This window comes from Sturnira hondurensis, unplaced genomic scaffold (genome assembly GCF_014824575.4).
Source record: "Sturnira hondurensis isolate 20B ecotype Veracruz unplaced genomic scaffold, ASM1482457v3 Scaffold0006849, whole genome shotgun sequence".
In the NCBI taxonomy this organism is placed as follows: Eukaryota; Metazoa; Chordata; class Mammalia; order Chiroptera; family Phyllostomidae; genus Sturnira; species Sturnira hondurensis.
In genome coordinates this window covers 2,641,735-2,662,919 of record NW_028079480.1, presented here as the reverse complement: position 1 = coordinate 2,662,919, position 21,185 = coordinate 2,641,735, and the positions used below count along the sequence as shown (strand labels likewise).

General features: G+C 50.1%; 1 protein-coding gene across 1 annotated transcript in view; it reads right to left on the bottom strand.

Annotated features, from left to right (window-relative positions):
* TLL2 (tolloid like 2) overlaps positions 1 to 21,185 on the bottom strand; it is a 126,258-nt gene that overhangs the window by 88,942 nt on the left and 16,131 nt on the right. The window contains exon 2 of the mRNA XM_037050909.1: positions 7,600 to 7,710. Within this exon, the coding sequence (XP_036906804.1) occupies positions 7,600 to 7,710 (111 nt within the window). The remainder of the gene's footprint in view (positions 1 to 7,599; positions 7,711 to 21,185) is intronic.

Sequence of the window (21,185 nt, the reverse complement as noted above, 5' to 3'; positions counted from 1 at the left end):
AACAAACATCAACTTTCTTAGGGAAGAAAGTCCCCAACATCAACTGCACAGGCCTTTCCTTCATGTCTTTGGTGGTTAGGGAAGCAGGGTCTCAGGACCCAGCAGTGTGGGGTCAGGATCTGCACCCTGGAAGAGGATGCAGGAGGATGTGTGTGTGTGCATCCGTATGTGTGTCCCGCTAAGTACTTCCTTCACTACACAGCTAATCCGATTAGCAGCTTTAGGAAACTGCAATGTTCATTCAAGGGCCCCATTCAAGGAATGGCTTGGCCCATGCCTGCCCAGAACTCCATTCTTCTCACTGCAAATAAAATGTATAGTGGACTTTCTCTCCCTCAAGAATGCGCTCTTGCCTCCTTGCCCCCACACACCTCCAAACCGCTGCTGCCACTTACCCCGGCATCTCCCAGGGAGGGTGATAGGCCTGTCTGAAAACTGGGGGAAATTCCAAGCACAAAATGAGGCTAATTTTTAACGGCAGTGTCAACCCTGGCAGCACCCTGAGCTGGCAGCTGTGCCCTATGCACAGCAGTTGGAGGGCCCTGAATGAGCCACTGGTTTTCTCGGGGCCTCTGTTTCTTTCTCTGTAGAATGGGGACTCGGAGCAGAGGGCAAAGGTGGAACAGAGGCTGGAAGGAAGGTCACTCGGGGCTTATACAGAGTGTCACTGTGTTTGGCTGGGGAGATGGGGGCAGAGAAGGGAGCAAGATATGCAGGTTGTGGACAAACTGTGGAGGGCTTTGGAGGTCAGACCAAGGAATGTTTCTGATAAGCAACAGGGAGCCGTGGAAGGGTTTTCAGGGGCGTGCTTGTACGTGTTTCCTGGGCTGCCATAACAAATTACCACAAAGTGCACATTTTAGAACAACAGAAATCACCCTGGCTGGTGTAGCTCAGTGGATTGAACATGGACCTGTGAACCAAACAACCACAGTTCGATTCCCAGTCAGGGCACAAGCCTGGGTTGTGGGTGAGTTCCCAGCAGGGTACGCACAAGAGGCAACCATACATTGATATTTCTCTCCTTCTCTCCATCCCTTCCCCTCTAAAGATAAAAAAAAAAACCAACAATCCAGAAATCTATTCTCTCACAGTTCCAGAGGCTACATGTCTGAAATTAAGGTGTTGGCAGGGCCATGCTGCCTCTGAAGTCTCTATGGAAAAATCCTTCCTTGCCTCCTCCTAGCTGTGAGCTGTAGTGGCCACTGGCAGTCCTTGGTGTTCCTTGGCTTATAGCTGGATCACTCCAGTCTCTACCTCCCTCTTCATGTTCTTTCCTCTCTCTATCTGTCTGTGTCCCTCTATCTTTCTGTGTTCCTCTGTCTGTGTTCTCCCCTCTTCTCATAAAGACTACAGTCATTGGACTTAAGATCCACCCTAAATCAAAAGTGATCTCATCTCAAGACCCATAGCTAATTAGATCTGTAAAGACTCTATTTCCAAGGAAGGTCACATGGTTCCAGACAGGCATGAATTTGGGGAGGGGCGGGGGGGGGAGGCAGGGGAGACTCTTCAATCCAGGACGGTGGTTGCAAGGTCAGGGCCAGGAAGGAAGATCACCTGGAAGCAGGATGGGGAGAGTGACTGGGGGCAGGGAGACTGCTCAGCACTAATCCACAAGCCTGGGACCCTAAGGGAACCAGAAGGGTGCTCCTTCTCCCTTCACCAATGTCAGCCCGTGGAGCTGGGCCACCTCTGGGACATCCAAAGCTCACGGACTCTGCCCTCTCTCAGCTCTCTCTCCAGGTAGGTACATGTTTCAAAAGCCTCAGGACCAAGCCCCCAGTGTTCCCATTCTCCACTTTAACCTTAAACCCTGCTGGGGGTCCCAGCGCCCTCAGTGACTTTTTTGTGACCAGTGCGGCACCCTGAGTAGACTCTTAAACCAACCCGGTACAAGGTCTTTGCTGGCGCCTTGGCCCAGAAAGAGTGCAGCCTACTCTCCAGCGACGGCAAAGGAACGTGTACACACACCTCTGTTGTTCTCCATCCTCCCTAACTGGCAACATGGCAGCCAGGTTGGCAGAGGGGAGGGCACATGGCCTAGGAGATGGGAACCCGGGTTCTGCCACTGAGGTTGGGATGTTGGGCTCTCCTAGGAAATGAAGCCAACTAGGTCACTTCTAGTGCAATGACATCCTTTCATTCTGCAGCCAGGAAAGTAGCTCCAGGCTCATCAGATGCAGCAGGGGAAGGAGGCGCGGGGCTGCACTGCACCCCACCCCCTCCAGGGCTTCACCTGTGAGTCACGCTCCTCCCCCCAACTTCCACACCCTGCCTTCCAAAACAGGTGGACTCACCCAGGCTTGGAAATGAGATAACCTATACCTAAGAACACAGTACATCCTTTCAAACATTTGCAGGTACAAAGTGGGGATAAATGTGTGTTTCCTTTTTAATTTATTCTAAATCAAAGCAAATGTTTAAAGATTTATGCACAACACTGTTCACAGTAGTAATGTTTCTAATAGAAAAAAACATTGCAGAAAAAAAGGACGCCACCTTCATGCCCACCTACATGGATAAGTCTGATAAACTGGCACAGTTAATTACAGTTAATTAGATGCAACAGACTTCAATGCCCTGCATAAGCCGCCCATCAGGTGTGGCAGGTGAGAGATGCAGTTCACACCAGAGTTGGTGAAAACAACCCCTTTTACATTTTAAAAAGACCTGCATGCACATGGCCTGAAGGCAGCAGGCTGGAAGGACGCAGCAGAAAGATAACTTTGGGGGTGCTGGGCTAGGGAAAGAGGGGGTTTTCACTTTCTACAACTGTAAACTGCTGGACCTTTTTTAAACCCCTGCCAGTATAAGTTTAATCAGCAAGAACAATAAAACTATTCCCATTCTGGAAATAAAAGAACTATTCTAGATAGATGCAAAGCACTCTTGGCTCTCAGAGAAAAGTAATCAGGATAAAAATTACACTGCCAGAAAAACACACTGGGAAAATAGATAATATCAGACTTGGGAAGGAAGAAACACCAGGTAGGTACGCATTTCAAAGGCCTCAGGCCTGGCCCCCAATGTTCCATTCTCCACTTCAAACTTGACCCCTCTCAGGTCTGGGGTCTTCCTGCAAATACTACTACCACTGGGGTGGGGGAGGACTGAATGTGGGAGGTGGGGAAGGGGAGGGCAGGAGGGAGTAATGGGCAGAAATGGGCACAAGTGTAATTGAACAACAATTTAAATTTTTAAAAAAATACTACTACAACCATCACTACTACTAATAATAATAATGATAAGAAGGAAGAGGCAGAGTTGATTTTATTGAGCATTTATTATGAGCCAGACACTATGCTAAGCATTTCACTCATATTCTTTTTGTCCTCAGAACATTACTATTCCCATTTGACAGATGAAAAAACTGAGGCCCAGCTCAAGGATTCAAGTTCAGGCAGTCTGAATTGAAAGCCTATGATTGTGACCAGTGTTATAATCACCCTTCTGGAAGCAAAGCCCTGTTGGACCTCTTCACCTCTTAGGCCCTGGGGAGGCAGCTCCAGGGTCCGGCAAGTCTCCATCTACTTGCTCCTTCTCCCTTTTCCACCACTGTTGGCCAGTGCCTCCTAGGTATAACGAGCTGAGCCACCTCTGGGGGATCAGAAGGGATCCACCTCTGAGGGACTCTGCCCGCTCTCAGCTCACAGGGGAGGAGAAAAGAGAAGACAGATGCTCGAATTCTTAGGCAGAAGGCTGACCAAGCCGGCGCTGGGGCAGTACTCCGAAGGCGGTGGGGTTGTTAGGCCTCCCTTCACGGCAGCATCTTCCACACAGACAGCTCCGTAGCCGCTGGGAGCACAGCTGGCATGGGGGCTGGCGCCTGACCCCTCTCTGGGGCATCTCATACTTGCCGAGCCTGGGCTCCTGTGCTGAGCCATGGCAGGTCCCCCTAGGACAACACAAGGATCACTGACAGGGGCAGCCCCGAGCATTCTGTGATGGTGGATGGGTGTCTACCGACTGCTGTGCTGGCCCAGAGAGTGTGCGGCGGTCCCCAGGCCACACAGACCAAGACCCAAAAGGCCTCACTGGGTCCCTACATGGTCCCTTTCTTCTTTTCCAAACCAATATGTACCCACACAGAGTATAAATCGGTACAACCACTTCGGAAATCTGTTGGACAGTATCTATCCCAGCTAAGTTTACGCATATCCTACAACCCAGGAATCCCACTCCTGGGTCTACACCCAGCGGAAACGAGGGCTTGTGTCCACCCAAAGATACGTACAGAAATGCCAGTAGCAGCTGTAGCTATCATAGCCAAAAATGTGAACTGCCAAATGTCTGGGAACAGAAGGACGAACACACTCGGCTGCATTCACACAGTGGCACGCCACACAACAACGAGAGAGAGAACCAATGACTGCTTCACTCAGCAACGTGGGGGACGTCACAGTGTAAGGCCCAGTGGAGACAGGCAGTGGCAACACACACTGCGTGAGTCCTCTATGCAGGTAAATAGGTCTGCGGTGCAGATGAGCGGGACTGCAGGACAGGTGCCGATGGGAGGGGGCGCGAGGGAGTCTCTGGGGTTCTAGAAATGCACCTCACCCCTGGTCTGGGTGGCGCTTACATGGATGTATGTGAAGTTCACTATTTGTAAGTAATAATGCAAAAAAAGTTAAAAATAATTTTAACCACATAAAGACTACAATCAGGTCAACTTCTCTGGGCCTCCAGGCAGGAACCTGGGCAAGTCTGTGATTAGCTGGAGGGGCAGGGCTATGAAAGACGCTTCCCTTTGTTAGAGCTCAGTTAAGCTTGTGTATATTGGTGTGAAACTAATTTGGTTTCTCAAACCCCACTTAAAATTTGAATAACCTTTTCAAACCACACATGAGGTCCCCCAAATCCTAAGGAGTGACAATCATAGAAACAGACACCAGAGAGGAGCTCGAAAAGGCCGAACCGCTCCTCCCTCCTCCCAGCCACTGCCATGGGTTGCCCTGACCTCACGGCAACCTTTGCCCTCTTGCTCTTCCCCACCGCCCCCAACCCTGTGGCCAGCTAGGAACTCAGGACTTGGCCTTGTCCCTGTAGCTGCTCTCAGGCCTCATGGGCCATGCAAGTAGCCCCCGCACTCTGGGCACATTCCCCCCTCCACAGAAAGAGAGAAGTAATCACTGGACAAGAAGCAGGCCACATAATCACAGGTCTCAGTGGTGACCTGCTGTCCCATTTCCCAGCATCCCCCTCCCACCCCCAGAAAAAGCCCTCCCTCTGGAGTGCCCTTCCCTGCGCTCCGACTCCTTACTCCCCAGCCTGGCAAACTCTTCACTCTCCCCAGGACCCGTTCCTCTGGGAAGCCTTTCTGCCTCCCCCCCCTCCACCCCACTCAGTAATGACCCCAGGCCTGGGTGTCCCCCTGCCCCAGTGCTTCATGGGATTTCTCCCCCCCGCACTGCCTCTAACTCTTCAGCACTCTTTTGGGTTTCTGCACCTATCTCCTCCACTAGCTGGTGGATCCTTAAGAAGAGAAACCTCATTTCAAACCTTCTCAGGATTTAACACAAGACCTGGCACAAAGTAGACACTCAATAGAGGTTTCAGTGAATGAAGGATTGATAAATGAATGGAGACCACACCCAAAAATCTGAATACAGCATATTCTCCTCCTCCCCTCCCAAGTGCATAACAGATTGCAGGGCCTTTTGTGCCAGGAAATGATGGAATGAAGAATTGGTGAATCAGCTTTATTGGTGATTCACTTTATTGGTGATCCAATTCCAATCGGTGAATTGGAACCTCAGAGCCTTGCAAGGCACTCAAGCCATGAGGAATATTCTGGGTGCCACCAAGTACATCAGCAGCAGGGGAAGGGGCTACCTGACAACCCTCCCTGACCATTGTTATGAGCAAGTAGTGTGGGGAGACAGCCCACGCTGCCAGCCAGGACCCAGCAGCATCCCCAGGGCAGCTGGTGGACTGGGAAGAGCAGGGGGAGGGAGGACTTGACCAGAGTCATGTCAAGTGAAAGGTGAGCAGGTCACATCCCACTTCAGTTCAGAAGCCGTGGGCGGGACCCTTCCAGCCCACAGGGGAGAGTTCAGGCTCATTAACTTAATAGGCATTGACCTTCCTGGGCATTACCCCCACTGTGGGCACAGTCCCACCTCCCCCTCCAATGGCTGCCCTTACCATCTGCCCCAGCCAACCTTCTTGGGTAAACGCCTCCGCCACAACCCACTCAAAGAGCCACCCTCCAGCGACCACACTTCTCCTCTGCCCCCTGAATAAAGACAGGCCCCCTCATACCCTAGCTTTACATGTAGCTTCCCCTCTGCCTGAAATGCCTTTTCCTGATTGTTCACCAAAGGAACTCCTACTCACCCTTCAAGACATGACTGAAGAGTGCCCATTCCCATGATGCCTTGGCTCACCTAGGTAGGCTTCTCCACTTGCTCTCCCCGCTTCTCACTGCTCTTGGTTCATTGCAGCACTTGCCAGGAGGAATTACAGCTTAGCTATTTACATTTTGGCTTCGTTCCACTGGACTGGGCGTGGTGATAGTGTCTGCCACTGCCCGGGAGCATGTATGTGCCCGGCCCCACCACCCTTGGAGTCAACCCTACCAACCCCTTGGGGAGTGAGTGTTGGTATCATCCCCAATTTACAGACAGGTAAACTGAATCTTGTAGTTGTTAGAGAGCTTGTCCAGGTCTGACCTCTGTCTGCCTGGCATGAAAGGTCACTCTGAAGGCAGAGGTCATACCTTACTTCTCTTCATCCAGAACTGCACTTGGCCCATGACAGGTGATCAGAAAAGGGTATATTCATACCAGGTACACAGGATGAAAAGTCCTGGAGATGTGCTGTACCACATTGTGTCTGTAGCTTCTAATACTTTTCGTACCCTTAAAATTTTGTTAAGAGGGTAGATCTCACATGATATCCTTACTACAGTAATTTTTTAAAAGCCCCAAGAAAAAGAGAAAAGGGTAGGAAGAGGGTCTCAGGCACCAGAGACTGTGTAGCATCAGGCATACATGAGTTTTAGCCACCAAGGAACAAGCCGTCGTCAGCCACCCCAACCCCCCAGTTCCCCAGCACAGCCCCCCAGGCTGCTTCTAAAAAGGCCAGTCCACGGAGCAGGGTGTCTGAGCTCAATGGGCAGGAACAGGGGGAGCACTTGAGAAATCAGTTCCATTACTATTGACCCCGAGGTAATCAAAGTTGGAAGGCCCACCCATGTTGTCAGCCACACAAGTGCAGGATACCCCCAAAATGGATATTGCCAGTGCCAATCATTATTAGCATCATCATCAGACATGCCCTTAATGCATCTCCTCCAGAACCCTCTCCAGGTGGGAAGTACGGGACCCCGAGACCAGAGTCCTGAGAACCTCGCTGAGCTCAAGTCTGAACCCGCTGAGTTCAAACCTGATGCCTCAGATAAACAGGCAAAAGAGATTTGACCCTTAGAAGGGTCAGCGCGCTTGGAGGGTCCAGCTCCACAGCCTCTGGTTTTCCACAGACAGGCGGGCACTGGACCGACGGGTCAAACGCGCATGACTTGAGGTCTGTGTCTACCCCTGAGGGAGCCCCTGACCTCTCCGCCTGGAGCCGGGGGGAAGAGGATGCAATACTTACCTGTTTGATGCCCTGTTTCCGCCACCGACTGCTTGATCCAGTCTTGGGTCTTGTCAATATGAAATAACTTCAGGTCTTCTTCATCTAAGGCAATGTCTCCCCAAAAGACAGCTGGGAAGAAGAAATTTAAATGGATCAATTTAAGCTGGAGGTCAAGAAATGGCTTTACTAATGCCCCAGAGGGCACTGGGTCATCCTGACATAGGGCTGGCAGAGAAAAAGGAAGGACAGATAGTTCTTGTGCATTAAAGCTACAGGGCTTGGGCCAACCGGCATAAAGATCAAAGGCCTAGGTCTGCAAGGTATTTTGAAAGGTCACCCTGTCTTTGAAAGGTCATCCTGTCTTTCTCTAGCTGTAGGCAGCTCTGGGCAAAACCACCATAATAAAAACAGCTGTTTCTCTCTTTCCCAGAGTCCCCAGGATGTAAATGAAAAATCATAATGTGATAAATGACACCACTGTTTACAATACTTCCTGTCCCTCCCTGAGGGAAGGTTCTATTTCCCTGCCCCACTGATGTCAGGATGAGCCACTTTCCTGCTCTGACTACCTAAGCTTGGGAAGAAGCTTTAAGAGCCAGTGTTTGATTCTCCACGTCCTCTTTGCCCTTCTTCAGAAGACGAGCAATGTTCCAGACGGGGGCGACTCTACCACCCTGGGTTCTGGAGTAGAGACGATACGAAGCAGAGAGATGGCGAATTAGGATAGATATGTAGCATGAACGAGGAAAACAAAAACTGTTATTTATTATAAGTGTCTGAGAGTTGGGGCTATTTGTTACTGGGGCATAAACTCTTTATCCTGACTAATACAGAAATTGCTATCAAAAGTGGTATACAACTGTAACAAAAATACATTGTCTTTGGGCCACCTGGTGGGTGTCAGGGAAACTGTTACTAAATGCTAGAAGGAAGTGACCTATATCATGCAGTGGTAAAGTATTTAGTAATACAATAATCCCACCTGCATTAACTTGGAAGGTAGATGATGAACTAAATGAGCTTATACCTTTAAGCAAGGAGAGCGGAAGTCAGAATGTTAATTGCATGCCTTAGTTACCCTTGCTGGTTTGACAAGATACTACAAGAAAGAGGTTTTTAAAAAGAATTGGGCATGGAGACATCACACTCATTGATTTCAAACTATATTACAAAGTTATACTAATTAAAACAGTATGATATCAGCATAAAAACAGACATATGCATCAATAGAACAGAATAGAGAGCCCAGAAATTAATTTATAACAAAAGAGCCAAAAGCATAAAATGGGAAAAGGACAGTCTCTTCAACAAATGGTGTTAGGAAAACCAGACAGCCACATGCAAAAGAATGAAACTGGATTGTTACCTTATACCATACACAAAAATTAACTCAAAATGAATTAAAGATTTGAACATAAGACCTGAAACCAAAAAAACCCTAGAAGAAAACATAGGCAGTAAGCTCCCCGACATTGGTCTTGACAATGATATTTTGAATCCGACACCAGATGTAAAACAAATATGCAGGAGTCCATCAAACTACAAAGCTTTTGCCCAGAGAAGGAAACTACCAACAAAATGAAAAGACAACTTAATGAGAAAAAATATTTGCAAACCACCTATTTGATAAGGGGATGACATCCAAAATATATAAATAACTCATACAACTTAATAGCAAAAAGCAAAAAAACAAACAATCAGATTAAAAATAGCCAGGAGATCTGAATAGATTTTTTTCAAAGAAGACACAGAGACACCAGTAGGTACTTGAAAGGATGAAAAAGGCATCACCAGGAAAAAGCAAATCAGAACCACAGGGAGATAATCACCTCACACCTGCCGGAACGCCACTTATCAAAAAGACCGGAAATAACAAGGGCCGGCAAAGACGTGGAGAAAAGGAAACTCTTGTACCCTGTTGGTGGGAATGCAGACTGGTGCAGCCACTGTGGAAAATGGTATGGAGGTTCCTCAAAAAATTGAAAGTAGATTTACCATATGATCCAGCAATTCTATTTCTGAAGATTTACCCCCCAAACACAAAAATCCTAATTTGAAAAAATATATGCATTCCCATGTTCATTGCAGCATTATTTACAATAGCCAAGATATGGAAACAACCTTAATGTTCATTGATGAGTGAATGGCTAAAGAACCCATGGTACGTATATACAATGAAATATTGTTTGGCCATAAAACAAAAACAATGAAATCTCACCATTTCCTACAACATAGATGGTCCTCCAGGGCATTATGATAAGTGACATTTTGTTCATAAGAAATAGAAAATAGTCAATAGTCTATACGATGAGGACTGGAGGACTGGAATAAATGTTCCATTATGTGATCTGGTAAAATGTATGTATCTATCTTATTAAATCACATGTGCTAAAATCTGAAAGAAAGCAAGGAAAATGTTTATCTTGGGCCTAATTTGTGTATCTTAAATTTAGAAGTCCAGAGAAAGTCCAATTACACTAAAAGAATCACGGTCATTGACTTGTCCTACTTCTGTTGTTCTGAATTCAAAACGTGCCCCTGTGCACCCAGCATTCCCATGACAGAAATTCATACAGACGGAAAACCGCAGAACCCCAGGTCTAAGATGCCCTGACTCGTCAGCAAAGAAGGCTGCTCTGCAACCAGCTGTTGCTCCTGCTCCCGCCGGTGTTCACAGGGTTTCGACACAGCCGGGGTGGCGAACTCAGTGGGATTCGGCATGGGTGGCAGGCGAGCCTCTCCTCTGTGACATGGGGGAAAGGCCACTGGGACCAGGGCATCCTTCAGCAATGCTAATAGATTAGCTTTATTCCAGAATTTCATACAGAAGCTTTAGCATCTGGAGCTTCATTCCCTTAAACTCTCTGAATGGTGTGTCCCTTGGTAAGAGGCCAGTGCGCCTGCTCATACCAGTGTGAAAACCCAGCAGTGACAGAGGTCAGGGCCAAGCAGCATAGGACTCCCCTTCGGCAGCCACCTCCCTAGTCAAGGGGCTGCTGAGAAACTGCCCTTGCACTGTCCCAAGGGCTTGCTGTTGAGTCCCTGGGTGCCCAGTACCTGTCGTCTCCACCTGCTGCTGAGTCCCTGGGTGCCCAGCACTCAGGGGTCCCAGTGACCTCAAAAGGCAGGAGTCCCTCGCTGATTAATCCCTTGAGGGCACTTCCTGCCTACAAGCTTCGCATTGTTCACCTGGAGGAGTAAGTTGATTACAAGCATGTGCTTTTTAAGCTGGAGACATCATGAGTTCGAATCCCATTGTTGCCATTTAATAGCTGCATGACCTCGGGCAAATCGCTTGATCTCTCTGAGCTTCAGTTTTTCCATCTGGAAACAGAAGTACCAGATGCCTTACAGAATTGGTGAGAATTACACATGACAAGTACGTGAAGCGTTTGAGACAGTCTGGCCCGCAGTAAGCATTCAGTGAATAGTGGTGCCGCTCTCATCCTCACTAGGTTCCTCTTGGTCCCTGTGGCTCCCTACCCTACTCTCTCCTCACCCTGAAGACCCCGCCCTGCAATGCTCAGCTCAGCTCCCGTCACCAGCTCCCATGCCTCCCCCATGAAGCTCTCCCTCCCAGCCCTGAAACACTTCTTCCTTTCTCTGCCTTTTTTAGCACAATCTCAACCAGACAACATCAACCAGATGATGGGGCTAAACTGTGCCCGTATATTCATCTAACACAAATTTACCGAGGCCACTAAGTGCCAGGGTGGGGAAGAGGATCATACAAAGCTGGATAATATTTTCTACACCGCTAGACAATTAATAATGGGCTTCCCATCTGCATCACTTCTTTCACATTTATCATTCCCATTTTACAGATAAAGAAACTGAGACTCAGAGAAGAGAATGACTAGCTCAGGTCACATAGCCAGCAAGTGGCAGAGGCAGAATCCCAACCAGGGCTCTTTCCAGTCCCCCAAACTGTCTTCCTTAGCTTCCCAAGTTCTGCCAGATTCTAAATGCCTCAGGGACAGGGTCCGGTTATACACCCACATGTTTCATATAGGAAATCCTATTTAATATACACTAAGGAAAGTTGTCACGTGAGATGCTGTGTATTCCTCATGGTTAAGTGCTGGATTACATAGACCAGGGCTTATGGTCTGTGTACCCTGTGTACCCTGTACCCAGGGCTTGTGGTCTGTGGTCTGTTGTGCCTGTGTACCCTTGACAATGAACTTAACCTCTCTGTGCTTCTCTTAACCTCCCTCATCCTTCAAATGGGAAGAAACAATGATATCTTCCCCCACAAAGTTACTGTGAGCATCAGCTGAGATAATATAAGGGTTTATTAGCATGAGGTTGGCACCTGGCACCATTCAGCTGAGCTGCACCCTCTAGACATAGAGATCCTTGATGGTAGCCTATGTTAAAGGTGTCAGTGAGGCCAAGAGATCCCCATGGGGGTCACTGACTTATGTAGCACCCAACACAAGGCTGCCCTTACCCACAGCAGCCAGAGGAGGGCGCTGGCTTGGCCCTCCTCTGGGAGCACTCACTGGAAGACCACATGGCCTGCCACCGGACTCTGCCCTATCTCAGGAGCCAGAGAGCTCCCCTCTGCCAACCGCCGCCNCCCCCCCCCCCGCTGCATCCAACTTAGTCTCCTATGCTGTGGTCCCAGGGGCTCCCACACTCTGCCCTTCTGTCCCACGGATCCTGTCTCTGGATCCCAAACATAGGTCCTCAAGGACACAGACCAAGAAGGCTGACTGCCGTTACCTAGAGACAATGCTTTCCATAAAATGATTACTCAGCAATGCCCTGGGCCCTGGAAGCTCCTCAGCATCAGAGCTACAGGCTTCAACCAGGGGCACAGGCACCCCAGGACAGAGGTCCAGAATCAGGAAGTCATCTAGAGTCTTACCCATGACCCATTCCGTAGATATCAATATACTGTGTAGGGAGGCTGAGCGATTTGTTCCACGCCACTTAGAAGTGTGTGGCAAGGCCAAGACTCAAGTCCAGGATAATTCTGCTCACACACCGGTCTGAACTACCAGACCAGAGTCTTGCACACGCACCCAGGAGCCAGGGGTGAAAACTGTAATAAAGGGGACAGAAACTGGCTTTTGACATTCTAAAGGAGCTCGAGGCAATGGAGGGGAGCCAGCACCCCAGAACCCTGTCACAACATACTCTTCCTAACAGATCCTTTCAGGGATCTCAACCAATGCACTGTAGGGGAATTCGAGAAAGTGTGTGGCAAGGCTGAACAAATTGCTCAGCCTTGTTGAAGCTCTGACGCTGAGGAGCTTCCAGGGGCCAGGGCATTGCTGAGGAATCATTTTATGGAAGGTGTTGTCTCTAGGTAACGGTAGTCAGCCTTCTTGGTCTGTGTCCTTGAGGACCTATCTTTGGGAGCCTGCTTGGAGTGACACGCTCAGGTGGTGTCACCCTGAGATTCCCCAGAGGCCACAACTTCATGTCAACTCATACCTACTGTGGCTTTGTGGCTCCTCCTCTGGGCAGAAGGCACAGTAAATGGCAGACTGCGGAAGGAAGAAGCCTTTGCTGAGCCGAGCACACAGGAAGGGCTCTGCCTTCGACCTGAGCGATGTCAGAGATGCCACCAGAGCCTCTGGGCAGGCTCACACGCTGAGAGGGTGGGCTCCGCCTGCACCGCAGGGGTTCAAAGGCCACATCCATGGAGTTCTGGAGGAAGCCCATTTCTGACACAGCCCCCCCTCAGCCAGAGAAAACCTGCGCCTCCTGTCTTTTCAAAGACAGCTCTTTTCTGGTCCCTCCTGAATGGCCCGGAGGGTGCCATTGTTCCTCAGGTTTCCAAGGGGCTACAGGTGTTTCTGTCACACCTGAGCTGTCCTGAGACCCAAGGCTCTAAAAATACAGCCATTCGACTTGACGGTCCTGCAGTATCATCACAATGGAAGACAACTAATCCTCAAGGTTAACTTCTATCTCTGCACTTTAGGAAGGCACGGACTGCATTTCCCTGGCCTATTGCTGTCCTAATCCCACAGTGTGGCAAAGGGAAGCAGACCGGAAATATTTGTTGAGTAAATTGCCTGGGGAAGTGCTGGAGGCCACCAGGACTGTCCTCTGCCCTGGGTCTCTCCATGCCAGGGCTCAATCTGAGACCCGCCAGAGCTTCTAGGCCCTTCTTTAAGGGTTATTTACATGCCTACCAGAAAGGAGTATGCATGACCCTGCAGGGGCGGTCACTCTGTCCAACAGACTGAGGTCACATCAGGAAATGAGGGCAGGCCATTAGCTCTGAACTCTGGGGGAGACAAGCACCACACTACTCTCAAAACAAGAGCGAAAACGTGCACAAAACTGTGCACAAAAAAACCCAGGTTGAATGGCCGCCCCGGCAGGGAGGCCACCAAAGAACGAGGACCCCAGACGCCGCCAGGAGGCCTACTGATGAGGGCAAAGATTTTGTCTCCTTTGTTCACTGTGGCCACTTAGGGCCCAGGACAGTGCCTGGCATCTAGAACATGTTCAGGGAATACTTACTGATAAATTAATGAAAGGAGAATGAGTTCCAAATTCTACTCGTATAAGTTCAATGCCCAAAGCAAGGTCAGATTACTTCCCAACCATCTGCCCATTAACCACGTCTTCTTGCTTTGGAAATGACGGGAATACCTGAAAACATTAAACTGGTGAATTTTCAATCCATCTGGCATTATGGCCTGAGAGAAGGAAGGAGGGTAAGTGGATATGACCTGGGGGGTCCCCATCAGACAGAAGGGGAAGTAGAAGGAAGCCCCTGTCAGAGGACAGGAGAGGGGATGGGGGTGTCGTGTGAGGGTGACTGAGCATGTCAGGGTCTGAGCCAACTCCACAAGGCAGAGCCCAGTGAGGCAGCGTGTCTGGGAGAAGCTGCCTCAACCACCACACACAGGGGCAAACAGACAGTGTGGGTAGAGGGCAATGGCCAGAGATGTGGGCCCAGGAGTGCTCCCACACCTGGCGTCCTGGGGCTCCAGGTGCCCCCACACGCTGAGGGAGGATGCAGAGGTGCAGAGGGAGCCCAGGGACCAGCAGAGCCCTGAGGTCAGGGTGAAAAGGCCACGGAGCAGGACTTATACCCACAGCCAAATGCTCAAGGGCACGGGTTCACCAGCAGGTGCCCGCACTGCGTGCTGGGGCACCAGGGATGACCAGATGCCCCTTGGTGGGCGCCTCTTGGGCCAGGAACCCCAAGGACCGGACAGACCCACCACTCCCCGATATGGGCCAGGATGGCCTCAGATGACAGTCCCCTCTCCTGGCCGCCAAGAGGTCACATAAGCTCCTTTGCCACGCTCTGCGCCCTCCCAACCCCAACACACCCATCATACTCAGCCTCTGTCCCAGGAAAGTGCAGGGGGAGGGGGAAACCAGGGAAATCCTTGAAAGTTTACTCCAGAGTAGGAATTACCCAAAATATATCATTTAAATAGGAAGACGCTGAAATTTTGTCCCTGGATGAGTCTCCTCATGACCTCTTCTCCCACCCTGTAGGAGGCCCTCGTTGAGTGGGTGGCTGGAGGTTCTTCAGCTCCAGCGCAGCAATAACAATAATAATAGTAAATGTTCTTTGAGTGCTTATTAGAGGAAATTCAATTTAGCTCAAGAAAATAAAGAAGCTATATTTTCTTTCCTATGTGGGCAGTAAGCAGGTAACGTTTACATTCCTGTGGTTTTAACTGGTAATGCCACGGTGTTTGTGGGATCACAGCAGCAGTCCCCAAACGTTAGTGTTCGAACCCAGTCCCCACACACGCCTGCCACTCAGTCTGCAGCCGAGGTGGGGAACTGATGCTTTAAACAAGCACCTCTACTGAATCAGAACCAGAGAGTTTCTGAGCTTCGTTTTGAGAAATACGGTCCTAGAGGAGAACAGGAAGCCTGTACGAGCGCCACCACCCACCACGGGGCCCAGGAAGCGGGCATCTCGTCAGGAGGCTGAGAGTGGGAACAAACAGTAATATCCCCCCACAGGGTTACTGCGACGAGTCTGGGTTCAGACCCTTTGGACAGCTTTCTGGTCACACCAGATGATACTGGGTATGGGATTTTTTTCTCCAAAAATGTTGCCCTTGGTGCTTAGTTAAATCACGGCCCCAATCTGGGCTGCTTGGTGGTAGGGACGACCCCGTGCTTTTTAACACCTTTCTACTCCAGACGCCCCGGTCCTCTTGATACAGGGTGCAGCCAAGGGGGGGCCTAGAAAAGATTTGGAATGGTGTCCAGAACTCAAAGTGTACAGGAATATTGGAGGAAATATTAAGATATCCTCACCCCCCCCCCAAGGTGTCAGTTGGGGGAAGGGACGAATGGAGCAGGGCCATTGAGAGCTGTTTTGCATAGCAACAGTTTTGCAGCTAACCTCTGGAATGGTCATTTAACATATCTATAACCTTTAACTGGTTTCATAGATATGTTAAATAGCTGTGGCCAAGTTTTGGGCCAGGGAGAAGTGAGTGGCTGCTAACCAGGCTGGAACTGGGGCTGCTTCTCGGAGAGAGTGCCTGCTTGAGAGCCATGTGGCTTTAGCAGAGTGAAGACCCCCTCTTGGCCAGGTGAGGGGGAGAGCCACGCTGTTTTGGAAAGATGTAGACCCCTGTAGCCATTAGGAGGGAGAGCCATGCGGTTTCAGCAGAGTGCAGACCCCCTCTTGGCCAGGTGAAAGGGAAGACCACGCAGCTTTGCCAGAATGGAGATCCCTGCGGCCAGGTGAAGAAGAAAGACGCGCTTTTGGTGGAGTGCGGCTTTGGTAGAAGAGGCCCACGCGGCTTTGGCGTGCTCCCTTTGGCCGAGTGGCCTGGAAAGCAGGAGAGACTTTGACTGGAACTTGGTACAAAGAACTCTTGCCAGTGAAAGGTGCCGCATGACTTTGGATTAATTGGAGATCCTGCCTGGACAGGCAGGCGACACAGCTCACGTGCCAGCGGCCTGGGAGAAAAACAGACGTGTGCTCTTTTCCTGATTTACGGTACCCGGAGTTGGGACAGTGGGAGAAGGGAGCGCTGTGTGTGTGTGTGTAGGTGTATACCCTTAAAGACTTTAATATTTTAAGGAAGGCATTAGGCCTGAATAGCATTAAATAAACATTTTGTTTCCTTTTCACAAATCTCTGGCACTGAGAGATGTCTTTCCAATTGGCGGCGGACAGAAGAGCCTAATAGATATTAGTATACTGTCCTTGGGAGGGGCCCCTGTTTTCTGAAGTAGTTTTTGGCATCCCTGGGTGGGCCAAGTATTGCCCCCCCCCCCCTCGGACCCTTGTTCGGTAACACTCTGCCCAAACCTGAGTGACATCTCTGGCCCCCGTCTGCCGACATCACCTGTTTATGTGTCCACCTCCCTCACCCCACGGGGAAAAGCCAGTGTAAACCCTCGAGGGCAGAAGGAAGTCTCGTTCATCCTTGTGCCTGCCCTCCTCCACCCTTGTTCTCAGAGAGTAGCTCAAAAAATGTTTGTCAAGTGAATGGCTGAACCAATGAATGAATAGCTGGATGAATGAATGGATGGCTATTATTCGACTCCAAAGTGGTAATAACAATAATAACAGCAAATGTTCTTCAGGTTTATATTAAGTCCAGGGATTGAATAAGACCTCACATACATTATCTTCTGTGGTTCTCACAGAAGCCAAGCAGGTAAGTATCTTTAGTCCCATCAACTGAGAGACACAGAGTTTACTGACTTGCTCCACACAGTAAATGTGGAGCGGAGGTCACCAGTAGATTGTCTTTGGTCATCGTGATCACGTAGGCAGACAAAATTATGAGAGCCCTCTAGGAGTCAGGTGCCATTCATATTGACAAGAATTGCGCCCATAGCCACAAAACAAAAACAATCCAGGCTTTCTTCATATTTAAATGTCCATGGACCTAGCTGGGAAGGCATTTAAAACTTTAAAAGCGGAAGAAATGCAAAAGTAGATCAAGTCACAGCCCAGGGGTGTGCTGGACAGAAGAAAAGAACCAGAAAGTTTTTAACTTGAATCTGGGGACCAGCCCCCTGCCCCACCTTGAGACCACCCACAGGGGCATCAAGAGAGCACCTCAAAACAGGACTCACACTACACACTAAAATAAATTTCAAATAAATAAACAATATAAAAAAGTTAAAAGTTAAACCAACAAACTGGCTGAACAGTACCTAGAATCGAGTGAGCTCAGTCTATACGTTCAAAACACACAGCTACTGAATTCTTACCAAGGGCAAACCCGGCTCAGGGTAGCCTCCAAAGAGAAAGCGCTCGCGATTCCCACCCGAGTCACTTTCTTCTTCCACCCACCAACCCTGGCTGCTCGAAGTGTAATCTACAGATGAGCAGCACAAACATCCTCTCCGAGCTTAACACAGACGCAAACCACAGGGGCCACCCCCGACCCGCTGGATCAGAAGCTGTGTGTGCACAAGACACCCAGGGAGACTGCGTACACACTTCTGAGAAGCACTGACTCAAGGCACCAGACCCTTTGCCTCCGTCAACCGTGATCCTGGGTCCATGGGCTGCCCTGTCCCTCTTTTATGCTCGTTACGGCTGTAAGCAGGGTAGTTCTTCACAGAAAGGTAGGCCTTGCATGGATAGGCCATAGGAGGCGGCTAAAATGCGCCTCAGTGAAAGCACCATCTGCCCCAGCCTGGGCCGCCCCGACCGGAACTCCAACCTGCGATTAGTGGAGCTGTGACCAGGTGGTAGTGTTTTGCTATGAAGCTCTGGCTAGTAAATATTTCAGGAATGGATTATGAAATACAATGGGAAAAATGCTTCTCAGGTAAATAAATAAAATAAAAATAAATAAATAAATAAAAATCTTTAAAGAAGACCAACTTTAAAGCTACTATATAATGAATGTGAAAAACAAAAAATATTTGAAAATGCAAAAGGAACTCATTTTAAAGAAACATTTTCTAATAATACACATTCAGCAATATGCTGATCTTTAACAATTGGACAAAGAATGGGGGAGGGGGGTTGAATGTGGGAGGTGGAGGTGGGTAGGGCAGGGGAGCGTAATGGGGGAGAAATGGGGACAACTGTAATTGAACAACAATTAAAAAAAGAAAAAAAAATGGGCCAGGAGAGGGGAGTGCCTTAATTCGTGGATTTCCCTGGTGGAAACACTCCCACCGTGGCTGATTTCAAGGTCACAGGACACGGAGTTGGGAGGCAGTTCATCCAATGAGCTCTCACAATCAGGTAAGAGCCGGCTTCAGCACACTGCTGGAAGAACAACAATAAACATTGGTAGAGTATCTCACGGTTTCCAAAGGTCTGTTATGTTCCCATCTAATTCTGTGTCTACGTGGCTGGCCCTCAAGGCTGCAGAAGATGACCATGACTCAGCCATGCAGGGAAAAGCCCAGCACTGCGGCCCCCATCTCTCCCCCAGCGCAGAAGCATACAGCACTCTGTCCTGGGGAGCAGGCCCAATGCCTTCTTCCCACTAACCTAAGGGCACAGAGAGGAGGTGGAAGCTGGTCAAGGTCACGCAGACAACGAGAGGTTTCACAGGTGTTTTAAGTCATCGGAGGCTTCCCTGGTTCCCAAATTAGGGCTCTCCCCCTACCCCCTGCTCTTCCCCAAGGATCAGGTTCTGAGAAGTTAATGAGAAATGCTGTGTTCAACCTCTTGCTTTAGCATAGGATTTCTCAGAGCTTTCACGGCCCTAACAAACATCACAACTCGCCAAGGAAAGACAGAGAATTCACAATGTGGTTGCGCTGGGATCTCTCTTCAGAGCCTCTCCTGTCCCGAGGAACACCTTGGGGGACCACCGCACTCCTCGGCCATCCTCCAGGCATTACGGACTCCTAGGCCTAGAGGGGCCCTCCTGGTCATCAGGTTCAGCTCATTGCCTGATGCCCGAGTGGCCTCTTTTTACACACCTCCAGGGACAGGGAGCTCACGCCCTTCTAACACGTCCCCCTTTATCTTGGAACGGCTCTCTGTTTCTCCCCAATCTGGTGGTTTGGTTCTTCTTTCAGGACCCAGGCACCAAAGCGAAAGGGACTGACCACTGCTGAGCACCAGCTGAGGGCCAGGCTTTCCACACTCCTGCAACCCGTGCAACAGCAACTCTGCGTGACACGTACCACGGTGCTCATTTTCCGGGGATGAGGCCACTGGCTCTAGGCCGCTTCTCAGCTCTAACTCCCAGCTGCCACGCACCTTTGCCTCCAAGTGACACACGCTTCTCAGGAAGAAACAGAGGTGAGGAGGAATAACTAACTCAGCCTCGGGGGTGGATTCAGAACAGGCTTCAGGGTGGGGTGCCACTTGAGGAGGAGGATGGCGTATAAGCAGAGGTTTGGCAAGTGGGTAACAAGAGAAGGGGGTGTGCTGACCAAGAAAACAGCATGTGCAAAGGTCCTGAGGGGAGAAACAGCAAGGCCCTGACAGGGCAGGAGCAGAAGGGGCCCAGTGAGGGGGGCCAGGCTGAAGTGGGGGGTCGGCCATGTGCACTACTGATGATAGTGAGAGCAAGGCAGGACTTAAGGCCCCAGGAACCGAGAGGCTCAGCAGGAGCAAATGAAAGGCCCAGACACAGAAAACAGAATTCTGGGACCATTAAGGAACCCAAGGTGGAATTGGTCACAAGGAGCGGCTGGGACCTTCAGAGCACTTCCATAAATGAACACGCAGATGAAGTCCTTGGGGAAGAAAGGGCAAAAACCATTAGCCCCATTCTATGGGGGAAGCCAGGCTTAGGGCGGTGAACAACTAGTCTGAGTTTACAACCAGTGAGAAGTGGGCAGGGTTGGAACTCAGACCCATGGGCTCTGAATTTGGAGCTTGTCTCACTGCCTTACACTGGACCCAGTTTCCAGACTCGGGATTCAAGGTGGGGGCTGATCTCATGGTCAGTGGTGGGAGCCTATTACCAGATGAGCAACTGGTCTGACAGAGCCTGGACAGCCCAGCAGAGGTGCTTGTAGGGGACAGAATGCAGGAGGTATTGGCCGGGAGGGCCCTTCACACCCCTCTCCCCACCGGATACGCTGAGGGGATCTTGGGGTAAGTGGCCCTTGGCTTGGGGCCTGCAGAGCTGGAGAGCCTGTAAGCCAGAAGAAGCCCAGCCAGTCAGAGGGGGACCCCATTTGACTCTGCTGCCTTGTTACCAAACCCACCCTCTCCAAGACTCCATCTCCTGGCACCCAGAGATCAAGATTAAGAGGCTGACACAGCTCCAGGATACCCTTCTGGCCTTCCCAATCCTTCCCGGCCACAGCCCCTGCAACACCCCAGGGCTCACTCCACAGGCAGCAGTGACCTGGATTTATCCTATGGAAGTGACCTCCAGCGGGGACTCACCTCACCTCATCTCACCTCCATCCATCGGGCCACTCCCTGATTTCCATTTCAACACCCACAGCTTGGGCTTGCAGGTGCTTTCTTTTTCAATCAGCTGCCCACTGACGGACCTGGTCACAAATGTTCCATGGAAGAGCCATTTCTGGAACATGAAAGGCCCCAATGAAACCAGTGCGGAACCACAGGCACGGTCTATACTGGGGAGGAGGGAGCGTGGACGCCGTGCATGACACCTGGCAAGTAACTTTTCCCTCTGGTGGCCTTTTCTTCACCCAGTCCGTGGGTGGACCAGCACAGCATTCCTCACACATGGCCC